This window comes from Schistocerca serialis, chromosome 8, assembly GCF_023864345.2.
Source record: "Schistocerca serialis cubense isolate TAMUIC-IGC-003099 chromosome 8, iqSchSeri2.2, whole genome shotgun sequence".
Classification (NCBI taxonomy): Eukaryota; Metazoa; Arthropoda; class Insecta; order Orthoptera; family Acrididae; genus Schistocerca; species Schistocerca serialis.
In genome coordinates this window covers 33949534-33967932 of record NC_064645.1, presented here as the reverse complement: position 1 = coordinate 33967932, position 18399 = coordinate 33949534, and the positions used below count along the sequence as shown (strand labels likewise).

At 41.1% G+C, this 18399-nt stretch overlaps 1 protein-coding gene across 2 annotated transcripts in view; it reads right to left on the bottom strand.

The window, feature by feature from the left end:
- LOC126416189 (DNA mismatch repair protein Msh6) overlaps positions 1 to 18399 on the bottom strand; it is a 318808-nt gene that overhangs the window by 219867 nt on the left and 80542 nt on the right. For both annotated transcript variants that reach the window (XM_050083772.1, XM_050083773.1), the window contains 5 exons: positions 5389 to 5444; positions 5275 to 5307; positions 5089 to 5202; positions 4904 to 4936; positions 4710 to 4823 (listed from right to left, as the gene is read on the bottom strand). In XM_050083772.1, coding sequence (XP_049939729.1) covers positions 4710 to 4823; positions 4904 to 4936; positions 5089 to 5202; positions 5275 to 5307; positions 5389 to 5444 — 350 coding nt within the window. The remainder of the gene's footprint in view (positions 1 to 4709; positions 4824 to 4903; positions 4937 to 5088; positions 5203 to 5274; positions 5308 to 5388; positions 5445 to 18399) is intronic.

The following is an 18399-nucleotide window of genomic DNA, read 5'->3' as shown; positions in this document are numbered from 1 at the left end:
AGTCTATGGAGAACTGCAATAGATCGCAAAATTGTCGACAAAAAGGGAACCGGAGGTGACCAGCCAGAGATGGGCCATAATAGAGTTAATGGCTATAGCCCAGAGGGCGACACTCAGGACAGAGCCCTGAGGCACTCCATTTTCCTGTCCAAAGGTGTCCGACAAAGCAGAACCCACACGTACCTTGAAAATTCTTTTAAAAATTCCTAAAAGAAATGGGCCAGGCTACGTCGGAAGCCCCACATGGAGAGAGTACGGAGGATACCAGTCCTACAGCAAGTCCTGTAAGATTTTTCCAAATCAAAAAAACAGAGCCACAGTCTGGTATTTCCACATAAAAGCATTCATAACATTGGCTGAGAAAGTGACTAGGTGGTCAACTCCAGAACAGTGCGCTCGAAGTCCACACTGGGCAGTAGTTAATAAATTACGAGACTCCAGCCACCATACCAGCCAGGCACGAACCATACATTCCATCACCTCGCAAACAGAGCTGTTGAGCGAAATGGGGCAGTAGCTACAAGGAATGTGCTTGTCCTTACTAGTCTTAGGTATGGGTATGACAGTGGATTCACTCCAATCTGGGAAACTTGCACACTGCCCATGTGCTAATGTACATATCAAGGATGGTCTGTTTGTTTTTGTTTTATAGGGTGCAAAAACAACTAGGGTCACAGACACCCATGTCAAAACTTTAGAATGCAAAGACAAAGAGAGGAGTTATAAATGACTACAAGTTAATACAAATGAACGGAAGAGAAGACAGCTAAAAACAGGAACATGGAGAAAGGTCTATAAAATACGCCATGGAGAGACAGAGGTTCCGAACTAAAGATTAAATGTCCTTCGTCATATTGCTACGACGGATGATCGACAGCCCAGACGTCATTCGCTAAAAAGGCCGGTACCTAAGATGGCAAACACAAATGAGAAAGTGAGTGGTTAAAAACTTAACAAATGGCGATGGCCAGAAAGACAGTGCCCGATACGCAATCTAGCTAATAATAAACAGATTAACCATAGAATAGGACTGACGTCCTTCAGTATGTGATACCATGAGGAATCGAGGTGCAGCTGGGAGATTCTTGAAATCTTTAGTCTCATTTGGTTTACTTTTAGTAGATGTAGTCTGAGTTGGAGATTGGTTCCTTCCAACTGACCCCCCCCCCCCCGCCCCCCCCCCCCCCCCCCCCGCCCGTCCCCTCAGAGGGGGAGCTCACCCACCTGGGTTGAGTGTTCACACCTCAGGTCACATCTCTTTAACTCCTGACAGAGGGACCACTTGGCAATTTGGAAAGGTAACAGGTCACACCATCACCCCTCCCTTGGCCTGACGCGTACCAGGGGTACCAGCGAGTACGTGGGAATCCTACTTGTCAACCCACGACTGGGAATTACGGATTACTCAGTCACTTGTTACGCATCAAACATGTGGGCCGGCCTTCAGGAAAACAAAAGGAGGAAGAAAAAACATAGAGGAACCTCAAATGCTTATATGGAGAAAGGTAGGAGATGCATAATGAAGAAAGAAATAAAAAAAGAGCAGATGAGGGGCTGTACTGATGTCAGGCTGTTAAATATCAAAACCTCTGAACACATTCCCAAAAATATCCCAGACGTGTTCCCCAAGGAAAGGGAGAAAGAATAGCAGAAGGACAGACATGCAGCATGGAAAGGGCGGAGGTGCTGTAAAGACTGCTGCCCAGTGGCAGCCAAGCACAAACTCACCAAAAAAAGGTGGGCCCCATGAGGTAGTGTGTTAAAGCGTGTTTCCACATCTGACGGAAGACTCTGTCCAATGACTTAATAATATCCAATAGCTTACTTTTAAATATGCCTATCTGCTGCTCAGTCCCTTCTCCTTTTGGTGAGTAGCAATCTATCCTAATTCATATTGTTGGCTTTTCATTTAAAATTATAAAATACTTTTAAAAGTAAGAACAATTTAAAAACAACAACACATGTTGAAAATGGTCACTCAGCATCTCCAAACATTTTGAGCTCTTGGAAAACTATCTTTATTAAATCAATTGTTATACTTTTAGCTGCCACCTACGTTTAGTCCACATTTGTCGTATTAAAAGGGGGAGGCTACAATACTCCACCCAATAGTGAAAGTACAGAGATCTACATCTAAGACTGTCATAGTATTGCCTGTGGAAGTGACTTCCACTCAGTTTCAAACCATAGGTCCACAATTGGTTCCCAGTATGATGCTGCAAAATGATAGCTCGGCTTTCACCGTGTGAGCAAAGCCAGCCGGTTTCACCAAAGCAGCCAGCCACTTGTAGGAACTGAGGCTAGCCTCTGAATCCAGGCAGCAGGCATGCTGATACAAACAATGATTTGCAACCGGTTGCACCTTGTGTGCTCAATAGCCGCCTACAGGGCTTCATTCACATCTCAGATGAGACTCCCCATTCCATGGGGCATAGAGAATGTATACTGGCCTTCCTTCCCACCTTCCTGTTATTTCCCTAACATTAGAGCTGCCAGAGACCACCAAACCCACACTCTACACTAGGACAGTTCTTCCAGGATGACTGTTCTCACTCCCAACAGACAGTTTACGACAGTTGTCACAGTTCAGCATATGCACTCAGAATGTGGACCAATGAAGTCAAGCCTTCCTGAAGGCGATGCAACATCAAGGATCACAGTTGATGCTAGAGGAAGGTGATGCGACATCAAGGATCACAATTGATGCTAGAGGTAGCCCATGGCAGCAACACAAAGTCTGTTGACCATAGTCAACAAAGTAAGTGGCCAGTTTCTTCCAGCATCTATAAACAACAGGTACAGACCCTATCCATCTTTCACCTGCATTCAAATCTACCACTTAAGCAAGTAGTCACTGGATGCAATCCAAGTACTTCTGATATGCTGTCACTGCCTTTCTCTCTCCAACAGTCAACCAACCCAATATAAATGCTCTAAAAATACAAAAACACTTGAAAAAAAAGTTAATGGTTACTAGTCGACACATCAATACAGAAGTACTACTCGTTTCTTCACAGAAACAAATGAATAAAAGCTAAACACTATGTAGAAACAGGTGCTGCTGCTGGAGAACACAAACTGCTACATGACTGGAGCTCTACTTTGATATAAAATACAGATGTACTTCAAGAACTATAAGAATGACAAAAAGACATTCACAGCACTTCCAGTAACAACTGACAATCAAACGCATCACAAGAAGTGAATGTTGGGCAAGCGGAATACAATAAGATCACAAAGTGTTGCTTACCGAGTGGGGCTGCTTTTACATTTGACACACTGTGTAATTAGATCAAATGATGCAATACGATTTTAAAAAAATTGTTGCTAAAAATAGCGTGAATAATGAACTGGCCCCTCTTCTCACTTCCATAGATTGGAATGAGGTGCACAACAATTGGGAAGTTGTATTTATCAATCCACCTTATTGTGAGTCACTTCCAGCCACTGCATTTCCCACCCATCACATGCACTGTTCTCCACAACATTGCTGAATATGAGAGGGCGGTACATTCGATCACGTCAAATTCCTTGAAGGCCCACTTGTCCACAGCATCTGCCATTGTATTACAATGATTTCCGTATGTCTTGTTGCTGTGCAGAATAATACATCCTCAATCAACTTTTGGAGGTAGGAGAGCGTGTACTTGATATGCTTCTCATGCTAATCTGCTGTGTACTTTCATTGGAAAGCCTGTAGGTGATTAAGAACTTAGGCAGAAGGAAAACTATACAAGAAACTGAGTAACCACACAGCCCATATGTAAGTGCTAGATGACTTCTAAAGGACGCAAGAGTGACAGGGTGCATGGTTGGAATTCTGACACCCTAAAGAATTTTCTGCAGCTCAGTAAAGATACTGGGATAATTCTACAGTTTGGGGACATAGCTCAGGCATTCTATACTCACTGCTGACAGAGGGCAACATCCCACACCAGTATGGTATCAGCATAATAACATGAAAAATAACTACATGATACTGATATTTTCCTCAAGCAACTACCTCAAATGTTAACTTCATAAATGAAAAACATAATTTCATACCCGTCCTTTAAACCAAATGGAGGTAATGGTTCAAGAATTTGTCTGTTGTACACCGTATCTTCAAAGATCAGTGTCACTCTCTCTTTATCAGTTGTCACAGTTAAGTATTGATTGTTTTAACTTCCAAATATCTCCATTATTGGGGTTATATTTGGTGATAATATGGTGTCAACCAGTGTGATGTTACATCTGAATACAAGCGAATTTGGAGATAATATGAAAATTACTTCAGGTAAGAATGAATCTGCCAGTTTTGCTGAGCAGATTCGCTTTTGATATGTCTAGTATTGATTAGAACCGGTTGTTCTATTCTTCAAGTGGAATATGCATCAATTAGAGCAATATAAAATAACACATCAGCTACCAAAACTCCAAAAATTTGGTCTTGCAATGGATATAATGGTAAATGTGGGGGTACAGGTGCGAAATATAAGAATTTTTGTACCCTACTGCCCTTGGAAATGGGACTATTTCCTCTGCAAAGAATTACTCCCTCTGAACATTGCATGCATTCATTGCTGGACAGACAAATGATGAAATCAATATCTCTCAATTTGCAACATGAATCCAATCGTTAACTCCTACACAACCTCACTTGGCCCTATAATCTATAATAATCTAAAATAAAAATATATTATCATAAATACCTCAGTAAGCACTTTTACCTTGTCTTCTCCAACTGCTGACTGCTTGCTTGCTTGTCCAAGTGGAATATTTTCCTCTTTCGCTTCTTTTCCACTATCAGACGTAGCTTCTCTTAGATCGCTGTTACCATTCCTCTACAATCAGAACATAAATAGTACAATAATTGTGAACAATCTGAGATACTTTTGAAAAGGCAAATTTTTGGAATGCATACCTTATATCCATCGAGGGCTGAGTCCACTGCCAGCTGAAACCAAAAGCATGTAAAGAAACAGGCTGGTGCAGAACAGATGACTTACTTAAAGTAACCATGTATTCCCGAATGCCCTAAGAGAAGTTAAAAATTTTGGTGAATTGTGTACTGTGCAGAATAAATGTTCCGAAAGAAAAATGAAATACCTTTATTTCACTAGCACTGTTCTTCTTGTAAGAATTTTCTGAAGAGTTTACACTGTCCTGCTCCACATCCGAGTCATCAGAACTGTCACCACCATTCATGATTCTCTTGAACTTCTGTAACAGATAGCTAACATCAATATCAAGAATTCCTTCAGGTATTGTTAATAGTGGAATGTGTTACAATACCTTTTTCGACCCCGAAGAACCGGGTGGGCTTTCCTGTAATTTAATTTTTTTAACGGATTAGATTCAATGCTATTAGTGAACAAAACCATAGCTTACACACATCAACCAACCCACCTTCGCAGAACGCACTCTGCCAGCAGGTGTTCTTGGAGAACTGAGATTCCGAACGCCTGCAATAAAAAAATAATAGAGAAAATTATTAATTGAAATGATTTATTTTACTGGATTCATTACTCATTCTAACACTAATAATACCAGCATTTCACAGGCAAACTGACAAGTATAACAATAAATTTACTGAACCAAGAATGAAATGAGCCAACAATTCATGGAGCAAACGAATCGCAACTAGAAGGCTTGTAGAACAGTGCACCAGGAACAATCGAGGGATGGCAAAGATGTAAACCTCTCCTGTGCGACAGTAAAGATCAGTGTTACCCTCAGACAGTGAAGAACTGGCAGATAAAGTTGCAAGTGCGGTAAGGGCTGCATATCAATATGTTTGAAGATCTGAATGGGACAAAATTATCAGTCTCTGGGACACTGATGAATCCCACCATGACACTTTGGTTTCTACGGTGCATGCTGCTGTGACAGAAGCACATGTGTGGAGTCCAGAGTTAGAGAATCATACGCAAAAATGGTGGTGGTGGTGATAGGGTTTAGGGTGTTTGAGATCACAATTTCTTCTGCCCTTATTAAAATACAGAGATAAATGTAGTTGAAAAAATAAAAAAGGTTAAAACTTTCCATTAGTAGAAAACCACACACACACACACACACACACACACACACACACACACACACACACGATAGCCTTCCATCCATTTTCGCCTTGGCTAACACAGCCATATCAATCACAGTTCCCTGCAGAACTTAGTTTGTGTCTGAGTATCTATACCTCCAAAATACAGGCACGGTAGCTCTTTGCATTGTTTCACCATGTTGTTGTTGTTGTTGTTGTTGTTGTTGTGGTCTTCAGTCCTGAGACTGGTTTGATGCAGCTCTCCATGCTACTCTATCCTGTGCAAGCTTCTTCATCTCCCAGTACCTACTGCAACCTACATCCTTCTGAATCTGCTTAGTGTATTCATCTCTTGGTCTCCCTCTACGATTTTTACCCTCCACGCTGCCCTCCAATGCTAAATTTGTGATCCCTTGATGCCTCAAAACATGTCCTACCAACCGATCTCTTCTTCTAGTCAAGTTGTGCCACAAACTTCTCTTCTCCCCAATCCTATTCAATACCTCCTCATTAGTTATGTGATCTACCCACCTTATCTTCAGCATTCTTCTGTAGCACCACATTTCGAAAGCTTCTATTCTCTTCTTGTCCAAACTGGTTATTGTCCATGTTTCACTTCCATACATAGCTACACTCCATACAAATACTTTCAGAAACGACTTCCTGACACTTAAATCTATACTCGATGTTAACAAATTTCTCTTCTTCAGAAACGATTTCCTTGCCATTGCCAGTCTAGATTTTATATCCTCTCTACTTCGAACATCACCAGTTATTTTACTCCCTAAATAGCAAAACTCCTTTACTACTTTAAGTGTCTCATTTCCTAATCTAATCCCCTCAGCATCACCCGATTTAATTTGACTACATTCCATTATCCATATTATTTGCAAATCCTCTTCACCAATGTATTTGGCGGGTGGCAACTGGTCTTGGACCTACGTCACACTTTTCAATCTCCTCGTGCTGGTCCCCAAGGCGTTCATCCTGATCAGCAGGGACGACCAAATCAGTGGAGGCAGCACCATATCGCTCATCTGTATCATCGAGAAAGTTTGTTCACTAGACTCACTCTGGAGAGTTACTTTATTTATTGTGCGATACAATTATAATGAATGATCCTCTCCAGCACATGTGCATCATCGTGAAGTCTTCTGTACTGCTTATTTAAAACTGTCTCAGGCTCCAATTTGCAACTCCAGTATGTAGCAGTTCTGAGCTACTGCAACAGAAATGCCTTTTGGTGTGATCTGAGATACAGGTGACTATTTGCATACGATATGATGCCATGTAATTCTGCTGGCATTTTGTTGATTCAATTAACGGAAGCAGTGTGGGACAGGAAAGCGTACCCCTACAAGAAGAGGAATCTCCCGATTAGCTGTCAGCCGGAATAAAGCCGGGCAGATCTCTACATTCAAGGCCCAAGCTGTTCATTCTCCTATGAGAGTGACAGCACTATTACAAAACGGATAAAACTAGGGATACGATTCAGTGGGAACCTGGCTGTCATAGCAAGAACTTCCACATTGACAGAGGCATGTCGCAACTGAACACAAATACTGATCGGCGTGTTTCTGTAGGAATTTGTTTAAGGGACGCTGAAAGTGGCAATAAGGAGACTTAGTGCAGGCAGGCCACTGGTTTGTAATAACACACTTCATTGGCAGGACAGTATACAACAGAAGAATTAATGAGTGTGCCATGAGAAAAAGCACAAGTGCCTGAAGAGCACTTTGCAAGTGTTCGATTGGAGCCTTGGGAGAACATCGCTTTGTGAAACATGATTTATATTGGCAGGAGAAAAGATCAAGATGCTTCACTAGCCGTCGCTATTTTGATATGGTAGCCCTGCACCACACTGCCTTTTCCGGTTTCTAATACGTCAATCGGCCATCCTGATGATCTGAGATGCACCGCACCTAGTTACGGAACTCAGGTCACCTCACATTTAGTTAATACCTGCTTCTGTCAGCTCGTCGATGACACGATCCCTGCAGCACTACCTTGCACCATCCCGCACTAGGCCAGAACTTGTAATCCAATATACCATGTGCTTGTTAAGATTATCCACTAAAGAAATGTAAAACATATTCATAAAATACAAATATAAACACACACACACACACACACACACACACACACACACACACAAAATGGAGTTTATCCTCACGTACGTACTCACACAAGTCGTTTTTAATTTATTTGCATTGTGGGACAGCTCCAGCTTCGTTCTGCAGCCAGCAGAGAGCACCTCAATGCTGCGCATTAGAGAAAGCAAGCAGGAATTTATTACAGTAGTGGTACAAGTCCATGTGCTTTTGTGCATTGCAGCATGTTGCTATTTCTCGTGAAGATGATGGATTCAGGAGAATTATCAAGTGACTGTGATACAATTGATGATCCAGATTTTCAAATGATTGCAGGTAAAAGGAATTTATTTACTTTTCTCTCAGCATTATACACATTTTGTTCCAAAAAAGGAATATGCAAGAATGAAGATCATGTTGTCAATAACAATGGAAAATGAGGGTGTCCACCTTAATGTATTTCACATATACACATGTTTTCAATCATCTGGTGCTGTATAAATCACGACATGTGTTACTTTCTATCTAGATACAAGTACCGATGACGATGAAACTTCCAATGAAAGTGCAAATGACAAAACAGGAGACAATGTTACTGATGCCTGTGCGAACGGTGCAGCCACAAATATGCAGACAAAAAGGAAGCATACTCAAAGCAAGAAGGGTGCAAGGAAAATGGACACACATGTAAAGCATATTCAGGGGGGAACGGGAATTATGTGTCACAGCAACTGGTAAAACAATTCCTCCAAAAACATTTTGCAATGTGGACTGCAGGTGTGCACGTAAATGTTTCAATAAAATTTAAGAGTATGAGGAAGACGTTATTTGATAATTTCTGGACTATGGGTGATATTAATCACCAAAATAGTTATCTGAATGGTTTATGCATGTATCATTCAGTTAACAGCTGACAACCAAGAGATGGCTCTGGTTCTTAGAAAAGCTGTATTTATGAGTATCGATTACATGTGAACGAAAACTGTGCAATAGTATGCAAGAAGTTTTTCTTGAATACTTTTGAAATTTCTAATGGACGAATCTCTAGGCTTTTAACAAAATGCAAGGAAGAAGGTACACCTAACCTTGATGGAAGGGGCAAACATCAGAACAAATTCTCTGTATCGAAAGGTCTGATCAATGATGTAAGGGAACACATCAAAAGCTTTCCAGTTTCCGAGAGCCATTATGCAAAGAAGGATAATCCACACAAAAAAGTTTTTAAATTCTGAGCTGTGTGTGGCCAAAAGGCATGATTTGTACAAAGATAAATACATATCTCAGAATAAAGAAATCATGGTGGATCACAGACATCGAAAAATCTTTAACAAAGACTTCAACCTGTCATTTCGACCACCAAGTAAAGACACTTGCTCTTTTTGTGACAAACTGAGCTTTGAAATGGATGCTCCTACCAATGGAGAAGAAAAAAGAAAGCTTCATACTGAAAAGGAGCTTCACCTTAGGAGGGCTGAAGCTGTAAGAACAGCAATCGCTACAGACAGCATGTAGTGAAGAGGCAGATTCCCAGGTGTTCGTGTTTACCTTTGACCTGCAAAAAGCACTTGCATTTAGTAAACTGACAACATCATTATCGTACTACGAAAGAAACATGTACGTGTTTAATTTTGGTTGCCACAATTTAACTGACGGCAAAATTGATATGTATTTTTGGGATAAAACATCTGGATCAAGGGTTTCACAGGAAATTGGTATCTGTGTATTGAAACATATTGAAAAGTGTGTCACTTCTCAAAAACAAGTAGTTGCATACAGTGACACGTGTGGTGGGCAAAACAGGAACATAAACATTGCCCTAACACTAATGAAAGTGACACATTAACAGGTTTACATACAATGTTCCATTTATTTCATGTCAATAGTGGTACAGCTCTATTACCTCCACTTTTCTGCCAATAATGCTGCTGAAATTAATGATTAAAACAAAAAGAAAGAAAGGTTCAATATTAGCAACAAGCCGTATACTTGAATATTTCTAGTACCTCAACTGCAGATTTTTCAGCGCTCATTTAACTTTAAGACTCTGTATCTCAGAATGAACAAAAATGGACTTGTACCACTATTGAAATAAGCCCTTCATGTAACAGGCAGGTCACACATCAAGTGATGAATGATCAAGCCACTTTTCAAAACATTACAATTTCCATTCCAGAAATCTGAGCTTGAGACAAGACAGAACACAAAATTGTAAAAGACTTATCACTTTTCCTCCACCATAAGCTAAGAAAGGGCAGATCCCCACTATCCTCTTGTCAGAATACAACGTACCCTCTCACATACGTCATACCCATATATTGTACATACACAAGAAACATGTGGACCTTCACTCTGTATCAGAAAAATACGATGAGCGAACTACACACAGTACCAAGGTGGGTGACTGTGGTTTCAGGTTTTCTAGCCTTAATGAGGAAAACCATAGCAGAACTGTTTTCTCCATTCACAGCTTCTTGCCCCATACCTCCAGTGACACTTTGTGAGTTAACAAGCATTTCGCTCTCATTTAAGTATATAGCCGAGAGAGTTAGTCTACAGGAATTGTGAAACGAACCCTGTCATCCAAGACCGTGTGCCACAAAGGGTGCAGATTCACCACGAGATGGGGAAACTCACAGGCGTCTACTGTCTATTGAGGTCCAAGCGCTGTAGTGTGCGAGTGAGACAGACGAGAACGTACATCATAGGGAAACCCAGTAGAAGCCTTTTGTGGTCAAGGAGACATAGCAGTGTTAAATATGGCGGAAATAAGATTGGCCATAAAGAGAAACATTTATACAAACTATTTAATTCTGTAGTAATTCCGGAAATTAAGCCACAGTTATTTTAATCTACCATCCTTCATAAATTTTCATGGTGATCCCAATAAAACTTGAATATTGATCATATCTATATAAGTTTAGGATTTACTGTTAAAGTGAAGTACAAAAGTTTTGTAACAAAGACATGAATGCTAAAATCTGAACGCTTTAGTCGATCTTAATGATCAACATTTCATACAGAAGAGTGTCATTAAAATGACAAATGTTGTAAATATCAAATCTGTAACTTTATTTGTTTAAAAGATATAGTAAATTTAAATTATTAGTATTTTCAGTTCAGCATCAGATCATCATTTTCTTCACACAAAATGCATTGAACGATGACAGCATGACACCTTATTGAATCATTACGTAATAGAATATTTGTCGTAAAGTTTAGTACATAACAGTTACTTTTGCTCTTTATTTATTTACCAGAAAGCACATTAGTGCAAGGCTACTGGCCGTGACATTCAAAGTTGAGGAGGAAATTGTATTGGTTTTATGTAAAAGATTTTAATGTTTATTATGTAATGGATATTATTGTTACTTTATTTACAATGTGAAAGTGGTCAAGCTTTGATTATTTAAATATGTTAAAATGTAAAGTAATGTACAATTAGCTGTAGACAATCAGATGGATGGTTTCAGGAAAGGGAACTGCGCTAGTCAGTTGAGCGAAGATGTTCGGCAAGCGGGAAACGTGGTCGGAGACAGGCAGAGAGCAGTTCTGGTCGAGACACCAAAGGGCACAGTTCGGATTGAGACGTGAATGCGGACTGTCGGTCTTTAGGCAGCTAGGAAGTGAAACGACTTAGAAAATTTCGCTTTGTGTGGTATCGTGGGACTTAGTCTCTGAGCGGTGAGCAGCCGCGCACCTAGTGTGAACTCCAACTTTTTGCGTAGTTAATGAGGTGGGATGTTCGACTTTTAAATCAGGATGAGATTGTGAATGATCGAACTGTGTCCAATGGATATGCGCTCGAGTGTAACAGTAACTCTAAATACGGCCACTTTCACTATTAGTTTGCTTTCTGAATAAACATTAGTCTTACCAAATCACAACTGTGTGGCCCACATCATTTATGGGTTGTTAATTTAATTCCTAATGTTCCCTGTTTCTGATCTGACAGCATTCCTCAGTGCCCCAGTTTTAGAAGCACTACAAAATGTGAGAACCGAGATGATGATCACACGAAAACTAAATAGAACCTGAAAATGTGCACAACACTACATCATCTCCGCCTCCATCAGAGTACTCCATTTAACAGCTGCAAAATATACAGTATCTGTCGATAAGAAATTCTACCCTTGTCAAATAAGTATATTTTACTGTTAATGCCATTGGTTGTATTGTGCCAAGGTGTTTGTGACCAATTCCAACTGCATAAAATTTACCTCACTTTATCAATTACTCTACCAGATCGACAGGAAGTGCAAAATGGCTAAGCAGGGGTGGCTAGAGGACAAATGTAAGGATGTAGAGGCTTATCTCACTAGGGGTAAGATAGATACCGCCTACAGGAAAATTAAAGAGACCTTTGGAGATAAGAGAATGACTTGTATGAATATCAAGAGCTCAGATGGAAACCCAGTTCTAAGCAAAGAAGGGAAAGCAGAAAGGTGGAAGGAGTATATAGAGGGTCTATACAAGGGCGATGCACTTGAGGACAATATTATGGAAATGGAAGAGGATGTAGATGAAGATGAAATGGGAGATATGATACTGCGTGAAGAGTTTGACAGAGCACTGAAAGACCTGAATCGAAACAAGGCCCCCGGAGTAGACAATATTCCATTGGAACTACTGACGGCCGTGGGAGAGCCAGTCCTGACAAAACTCTACCATCTGGTGAGCAAGATGTATGAAACAGGCGAAATACCCTCAGACTTCAAGAACAATATAATAATTCCAATCCCAAAGAAAGCAGGTGTTGACAGATGTGAAAATTACCGAACTATCAGCTTAACAAGTCACAGCTGCAAAATACTAACACGAATTCTTTACAGACGAATGGAAAAACTAGTAGAAGCCAACCTCGGGGAAGATCAGTTTGGATTCCGTAGAAACACTGGAACACGTGAGGCAATACTGACCTTACGACTTATCTTAGAAGAAAGATTAAGGAAAGGCAAACCTACGTTTCTAGCATTTGTAGACTTAGAGAAAGCTTTTGACAATGTTGACTGGAATACTCTCTTTCAAATTCTAAAGGTGGCAGGGGTAAAATACAGGGAGCGAAAGGCTATTTACAATTTGTACAGAAACCAGATGCCAGTTATAAGAGTCGAGGGACATGAAAGGGAAGCAGTGGTTGGGAAGGGAGTAAGACAGGGTTGTAGCCTCTCCCCGATGATGTTCAATCTGTATATTGAGCAAGCAGTAAAGGAAACAAAAGAAAAATTCGGAGTAGGTATTAAAATTCATGGAGAAGAAATAAAAACTTTGAGGTTCGCCGATGACATTGTAATTCTGTCAGAGACAGCAAAGGACTTGGAAGAGCAGTTGAATGGAATGGACAGTGTCTTGAAAGGAGGATATAAGATGAACATCAACAAAAGCAAAACAAGGATAATGGAATGTAGTCTAATTAAGTCGGGTGATGCTGAGGGAATTAGATTAGGAAATGAGGCACTTAAAGTAGTAAAGGAGTTTTGCTATTTGGGGAGCAAAATAACTGATGATGGTCGAAGTAGAGAGGATATAAAATGTAGGCTGGCAATGGCAAGGAAAGCGTTTCTGAAGAAGAGAAATTTGTTAACATCCAGTATAGATTTAAGTGTCAGGAAGTCATTTCTGAAAGTATTCGTATGGAGTGTAGCCATGTATGGAAGTGAAACATAGACGATAAATAGTTTGGACAAGAAGAGAATAGAAGCTTTCGAAATGTGGTGCTACAGAAGAATGCTGAAGATTAGATGGGTAGATCACATAACTAATGAGGAAGTATTGAATAGGATTGGGGAGAAGAGAAGTTTGTGGCACAACTTGAGCAGAAGAAGGGATCGGTTGGTAGGACATGTTCTGAGGCATCAAGGGATCACCAATTTAGTATTGGAGGGCAGCGTGGAGGGTAAAAATCGTAGAGGGAGACCAAGAGATGAATACACTAAGCAGATTCAGAAGGATGTAGGTTGCAGTAGGTACTGGGAGATGAAAAAGCTTGCACAGGATAGAGTAGCATGGAGAGCTGCATCAAACCAGTCTCAGGACTGAAGACCACAACAACAACAATGTAAAGAGGGCCATCACAATACATGTCAAATGGAGAAAGCAAACTTCTGATCTAAATCATACGCTGTGCAGTTGTCGAGGATTACTGTCCAGACTTACATCGAGAAAGGAATCTTCTAGAACTCTGGTGAGAACTAACAACAGATCCATTACTGGAACTTAGGTAGGTACTATTGCTGGCTTTCCCATTTCGAACCTCACTTTGAAGATCCTTAAATGACTAAGGTCAGGCACATAAAGGTGATAAACAAATCTTGTTGAATGGGGACACCTTAATGAGGATGAATTATGTGACTGAAGACTGCCACAAACTTGTCGGCTAGAACTTTAATAAACCTGTTCCAAAACAATCTTCTATATAGTGAACACTTGTATCTTGTATCTACATACTGACAAAATCAGGTTTCTGGTTTGGTTGTATTATTTCATATGTGTTTATTTCTATTACTTGTTTGTGAAAGTGTATTCAGGCTTGGAAAATAATGAATACATACAAGTCAGCACATAAAATAACAAAATTGTGATGCTCATCTCAAAGCTTTAAACTCGTATTTGCTGTGCTAATTCTTCGAAGTGAAACAATTTGAGCTTACTAAATGACCAAGATTTTGAGTTATTTGCGTCTTCTTGTAAAACTGTAATACTCACTGCACCCATTTCTGATAGATAGATCTGTGCATTACCCCTAAAGAGCCAGAATGCACATGTATAGAGTACAGAGCATATTTTGCATGCTTGTTTCACTATGAGGACTTGCTACCTGATGTGAAGTGGCAGCTCTCCAGCCTGAGCAACGAGTGGTAACAAGAATGGAAATACTACTATAAACAAAATTGGCCAGCCTAATTTCCTAATGGTACATTGCATTCAGTACTTCAACAAATGATAGTCTTTTGGCTTCATAGAATATTCATCCAACATGCACACAGAACTACACAAAGACTCTACAAAAGTAGAGCAGATATCTTGGTTTGCTCCTCGGTCCTATGAGTAATGCACTTGAAAGTAGTAAGGACTTGGTTGATCCCTCACATATGATAAGTTGTTCTGTTTCTAATAAAAAATGAATCTGGTAAACTGAAATTGTGGGCTTCACTCTAAATTCTGGAAGATTAAAAAAACTAACACAGTTAAAATAAATAAAACCAAATTATTCCGACAGAAACTTAAATCTAGTTTCCAACAACCACTCCTTCAGCCTCCTCATTGTCACACACAACTGGAAGAATAACTACAAACTGAAGAGTCATTCACAAGAAACAAGCACTGAATGGGGCTCTTTACTTTACAAAACTGTCTACAAGCTATTACAAATTGTTATATTTTGAAGACTAACTTTAAGGACACCATCATTTCATGTGTGACAACACGATTTTAGTCACCAATTCAATACCTATAAAGAACATGGGGAGAAGAGATTTCAGAAAACAGGAAGACAACTTGCAACTAATACTGCAGGCTACCTCCAGAACGCAGGTCATCTACTAGGCGACAGGTCTACATGCTCGTTGAGCACCTCCACCAGAGTTAGGTTGTCAATGGTGGAGTCATCTCCTGAAAAGTATAAGGAGCTGTTCAGATTAAAGGATCCCAACAAGGCTATAGTTGACCATGCACTAAAAATCTTTTGCCAAGCAGCTGGTGAGGACCGATCGCAAACTAATAAATTTTTTTTGGTGAAACAGGAGTAGGTAAAGTAAATTGGGTAATCTGGTATCAGGCAGACTGTTGTTGCGTAACTTACTACGTGTTCTGGCAAATGACGTGCAAGGGAGTTTTTTTAATTATGGTTTTAAGGCACAAAATTGCTACGGTCGTGAGCACCCATTCTGCGGCTTGTGAAGGGTAAAAACAGAAATTTATATCAGTAATAATGGGAGTGAACTCAAGGAGGGGAGAAACTAAAAACGGAAGGAAATCTTATAAAAGTGCTACTGAAGGAGGTTTGTTTTCCCTGAAAAGAGCTTCAAATGACCGATGTCATCTGATTAACACTTACAAGCACGATCAGCTGAGCACGTCATCTGCTTAAAGGGAAGATTATCAGGTGACAGCTGTAAACAGGCGCATAGTGGATTAAAATAGGGGCACTGAAGTAAAAGGTGTCTCACTGAGCATGATTGAGAGCAATGAGGACAAAGCGGGGGAGGATTGCCACGAAAAAGATGTTAATGGCTAAAAAGACAGTGCCCAATCTGGGGTTTAGTTAAAATTACCTCCAACCGACGATGAGGCCAGAAGGAACAGGTACAAGCACAGGGAAGAGATTTTATGTCCCATAATTTATTATCCTGAAGTGCAGACTACCGTGCGTGCCATAAAAGAGCAACATGACGACACAAAAAGCTCCGCAGATCAACAACGGGAACCATGTGAACAGGAAACCGAGGAAGAGAGACAGCAGCCTTTGTCGCTATATCAGCTGCCTCGTTTCTGTGTATACCAAGATGCCCTGGGATCCAGAGGAATGCCACAGAGATGCCCCCAAGTGGAGCATGTGGAGGCAGTCCTGAATCCAGTGGACTAGAGGGTGGACAGGATAAAGAGCTTGGAGGTTAAGTAGAGAGCTGAGCAAATCCTAGCATATAATATACTGTATCCACTGATGACAATGGATGTATTGGACAGCCTGGAGAACAGTGTCAAGCTCCGCAGTAAAAACCAAACACTGGTCGTGAAGCCAAAATCTAATAGGGGTGTCGCCAATAATAGGCACTCGCGACAGCAAAGATGTCCTAGGTAAATAAATATGGCATCCTCCATTCGTGCACATAGAGCAGCAAATGTCTGACGATAAACTATTGGGGGGCCAGCAGCGAAGGCAAGGAGGCATCATACCCCCATTTGTCAAAAAAGTTTTACAAAATTTGAAGGAAAGTGAATGTAGCAGTTGATGGAAACGGACTGCCGCTGGTAGTAGAGACGAAGGGCGGCCTGCATATCCTAAATCCAAGGAGGCGTTGAAAAAAAGGGCATGGATCAGATGAGCAGGCATGAAAGACTGACGACTAGTGTAATGACTCCGGAGGACAGCTCGCCGACTGGACAGCGGAGGTTCAGCAGTCTCAGCGTAAAGGCTCTCCATGGGGCTCATGTAAAAAGCTCAAGACGCTAAACGCAATGCACAGTGGTGGCCAGAGTCTAGACATCGAAGAATAGACAGCCGTGTCGAGGAGTAAACTATGCTTCCATAGTCCAATTTTGAGTGCACTAAGGCGCGATATAGGCAGACGAGGACCACTCCGTCTGCTGCCCAGGAGGTACACTCAGAAAACTGGAGGGTGTTGATGGATCGCATACAGCGAGCCGAAAGATATGAAATGTGTGAAGACCAGCACAATTTTCTGCCAAACATAAGTCCCAAGAATTTGACGATGTCTGCGAACAAAAGAGCAACAGGGCCCAGATGTAGGGAAGGCGGATAAGACTCCATACGACACCAAAAATTTACACAAGCAGTCTCACTGGGAGAAAATTGGAAGCCAGTTTCAATGCTCCACGGGTGGAGGCGACCGAGACTTCCTCGATGACATTGTTCTATAAGGCTGGTCTGTTGAAAGCTGTAGTAAATCGCAAAATCATTGACAAAAAGGGAGCCCGAAACATCGAGAAGGAGACAATCCATAATTGGTGTACTGTTATGCCATTCCCTCTCCCAAAGCCGGAAAACAATACGACGTAAGACAGAATGCAGGTCAGTTTCAGAGATGGCCATCTCCACAAACAGTTTCCACATAGCCTGTCGGCAAGTTCGTAGCCTGGGATTACGACGTGTCCCGGAGTCCATACAAACAACACTGACGGTGGGACTGTTCCAGGGCATAGATGGAATCCTGAGTGGACGCTACCAAAGGATGGCGAGGGTAGCACTGGTCGATAGCTTGTTAGGCTGCTCAAGGAGTCAGTATACAGGAGAAATGACTCGCCAGGGCATGAGCGGATGTGCTCAAGAGCACGAGATATGGCCGCCAGCTCTGCAATGAAAACACAGCAGCCATCTGGCAAGGGTGTTGTGTGATGTCCTTAGGTTAGTTAGGTTTAAGTAGTTCTAAGTTCTAGGGGACTGATGACCATAGATGTTAAGTCCAACAGTGCTCAGAGCTATCTGGCAAGGAATGCTGTTCAATACGTCTTCCATGAACATACACAAAGCCTATGTGACCATCAGCCATTGATCTGTCGGTGTAAACCACTTCACGGCCCCGGTACATGTCGAGAATCGGGAGGAGGTGATAG